Source organism: Danio aesculapii, chromosome 7 (genome assembly GCF_903798145.1).
Source record: "Danio aesculapii chromosome 7, fDanAes4.1, whole genome shotgun sequence".
Taxonomy (NCBI): Eukaryota; Metazoa; Chordata; class Actinopteri; order Cypriniformes; family Danionidae; genus Danio; species Danio aesculapii.
The window spans coordinates 56,341,302-56,344,082 of NC_079441.1; the positions used below are offsets into that span (position 1 = coordinate 56,341,302).

General features: G+C 37.5%; 1 protein-coding gene across 3 annotated transcripts in view; it reads left to right on the forward strand.

Moving 5' to 3' along the window:
* The first annotated feature begins 1,236 nt into the window (after positions 1 to 1,236).
* sema4f (sema domain, immunoglobulin domain (Ig), transmembrane domain (TM) and short cytoplasmic domain, (semaphorin) 4F) overlaps positions 1,237 to 2,781 on the forward strand; it is a 142,445-nt gene continuing 140,900 nt past the window's right edge. For all 3 annotated transcript variants that reach the window (XM_056462229.1, XM_056462231.1, XM_056462230.1), the window contains exon 1: positions 1,237 to 1,912. In XM_056462229.1, coding sequence (XP_056318204.1) covers positions 1,825 to 1,912 — 88 coding nt within the window. In that variant the 5' untranslated portion in view covers positions 1,237 to 1,824. The remainder of the gene's footprint in view (positions 1,913 to 2,781) is intronic.

Below are 2,781 nucleotides of genomic sequence, written 5' to 3' on the forward strand. Positions count from 1 at the left end.
CTAATTGAAGGATAATGTCATTACTGACCTGATTTTGATCAAACAATATGACAAAAATATATGGAAAGTGAACAAAGAAGATACACTTGAAATAGTTATTGATAATGACAAACAATCCCAAATGTTGCCTTGAATTTGAGAACTATTCTCCACATTTCTCCTGTAGGCCTACAAGAGAATACTACTCTGTCCAGAGGGGGGCGTCAATAATAAAGCTAAAAACAAGTGTGCAAATAATGCCGACACGATTAAGCGACAAGCACCTCCTCTTAATTTGTTTTCGGTCGGTGAATTGATTTGTTAGTGTTGGTTATAGGGTCAGGATGCGTCTGAAAATAAATTTCTTCAGCACAACTTTATCTATTCAAACACCAACTTGTTCCATCGTCACCTTTGACCGCTCAACGCTTGTTATATTCGCTGGTCTTTATCCTGCTGCCCCGTGAAATCCAGAGAGTACTAAAGCCCTCAGATGTCATTGTTCTCGCATGGATTACAGAAAGGCAGATGGACAGCAGGCCGTGACCTGCGCAAACCCCTCTCCCCCGTGCTTTTGTCAGGAATAAGAATGATCAAAGCACTGCCTCTATGCGCTTCTCCTTCTTTATGCACGTTCTTATTGCAACAATATTTTACATAAATTAAGATAATAGAACTAGCCTAGTATATGACAGCTAACGTGACAACTAATATGAAACTCGCTATTTAAAAATGAATGTGCTAAAATTAGGCTAATCTTTATGATTACGGACAGCATCTTGGCCAAGAAATCTCATTCAAAACCGCTTTTTGTTAATCTGCAGTCCCAATTTCGGTCAAATGATAGACCTATAGGCTATTTTATCAAGATTTAGACTAGGCTAAATAAAATTTGAATAGGCTATCACGGTTTTGGTTTATTAGCCTATTATTATTTTTTATTATTAATTACTATTATCTTTTTTTTTGCTACTTTAAATAATTTAGTACCTGCAATTAAATACAAATTTGAAATGAATTGTATTGAATGCATTTTTGATTTGATAGCCTATCATTTGACAACAGATTGTTGTAAACATAAATAGGTATAGATAGGCTACACCTATATATTAATAGACTATTTATGTCTCAAAGTTAGAAGAATTAATGGAAATTATTGTTACATATACAACTTTCATTCCATTCCTCGCAATTCCTTTGAGCTAGACGCTTTACCTGTTGTTGTGACGTAGAACACGGGGCGGGGCACACCAGGACTTGACTGGATTCTGGTTGCCTGATGGAGATTACTGAGACGGCTGGAAAACAAATTCGCGCTTTTGCTTTTCTTTCTCTTAGTGGTACGTTTGGCTTTCTACTGTATATTTTTAATATCCCTTACTGGACCTATTACATATCGTTTACTCCGACGGGAATATAAAGTAGTCATACGGGACAATTGAATTTGTGTTCAGCCAGTGCACCGGTTTCAGGATTTGAACCCAGGCTACACGCGCTTCTTTAGCTTCAAGCTTGCAAATGACTTGCACATTGGATTTAACTTCAGGAAAGTTTAACATCTTCACGGAAGTACGTCGATATTGTATCTCCCATATTGTGCGATGTGTTGAATCGCGCTGGTGAATATTTCAAGATAAAAAAAAACACCGTGGATGTTTTGCATTTCTGTTCTATGTGGATTACAAGAATATGCTGATATTAATTTAGTAAACACCTTTATATGAACTTACATATCTTCACTGCGCGGAGTCAAGTATACAACCTTTTTTGTTATAATGACCTGGAGCTGAGACTGGAAATAAAGGACTCTCGAACTAGCAGAAGAGCGGTTCGGGCTGTTGGAACATGAATTCAGTTACTGGTCTATTTGTTTTAAGTGTGTTGCTGTGTTCAACGATCTCGTCCTGGAGCGCAACTGTCAACAGCCATGGAGGTGAGTTCGGTTCAGATTATTCAGACAATTATAGGCCAATAGCTCCTAAAATGTATTCTTTGTTTGAAATGTTTGAAACTCAAATGAGAAATGTAAATGTAAAATAATGTTTTTCAAATCTAAACAGTAAAAGCAATTGAAGCGTTGTTTGAAACTTTTGATTGACATAGCTTTTTAATTTTCCGAAGCAACGACAGGAAATGTCCTTGAACGTAGTAGGTTGGAAGGAGGCTGGTGACAACCTGTACGCTCAACACTGTGAAGTTACATGGATAAAATAAACATCCCTGCGGTATACTTTTGTGACAGCCATTTCAATGTAGTTTGTTGCTTATTTATGTATATATTTGTTTAGCTTTAAGTATTTGTTGCGACTGTGTTCTTTTCTATATAAAATAGCCTACATTTCTGGGGCCAGTAGTTTTTTTCCCTAGGGGCAGTCCTGTTTACCCCCAACCTTGTCCCCCCCCCCCCCCCTTGATGTGTTAATGTAAATGTTTGCTTGCTTATTTACCTTTGTTCTTTTAAATACTTTCTCAATACAGTTTGCTCCTCGCGCAGATAGTGAGACCAGTCTATTTATATAGGCCACCATGAAACAGCAGTTGACCGTTTGATTCATATTGCAAACTAGACAATGATGTGCTCTTTCCAAATACATGGTGGTGCTGAAACTGAAATACCAATGTGATAGTAGGGCAAAGTAAGATTAAACGGAAAACACTAAATCATCCTTAAATGAGGGACCGGGTATTTTGCCCAAAACGGAATATCCCGTCATATGTCAGACTTAAACTACACTTGTAACTAGTGGTGGAACGGTTCACGAAATCATTGGTTCGTTTCACAGTTCTGTGGTCATGGTTTTT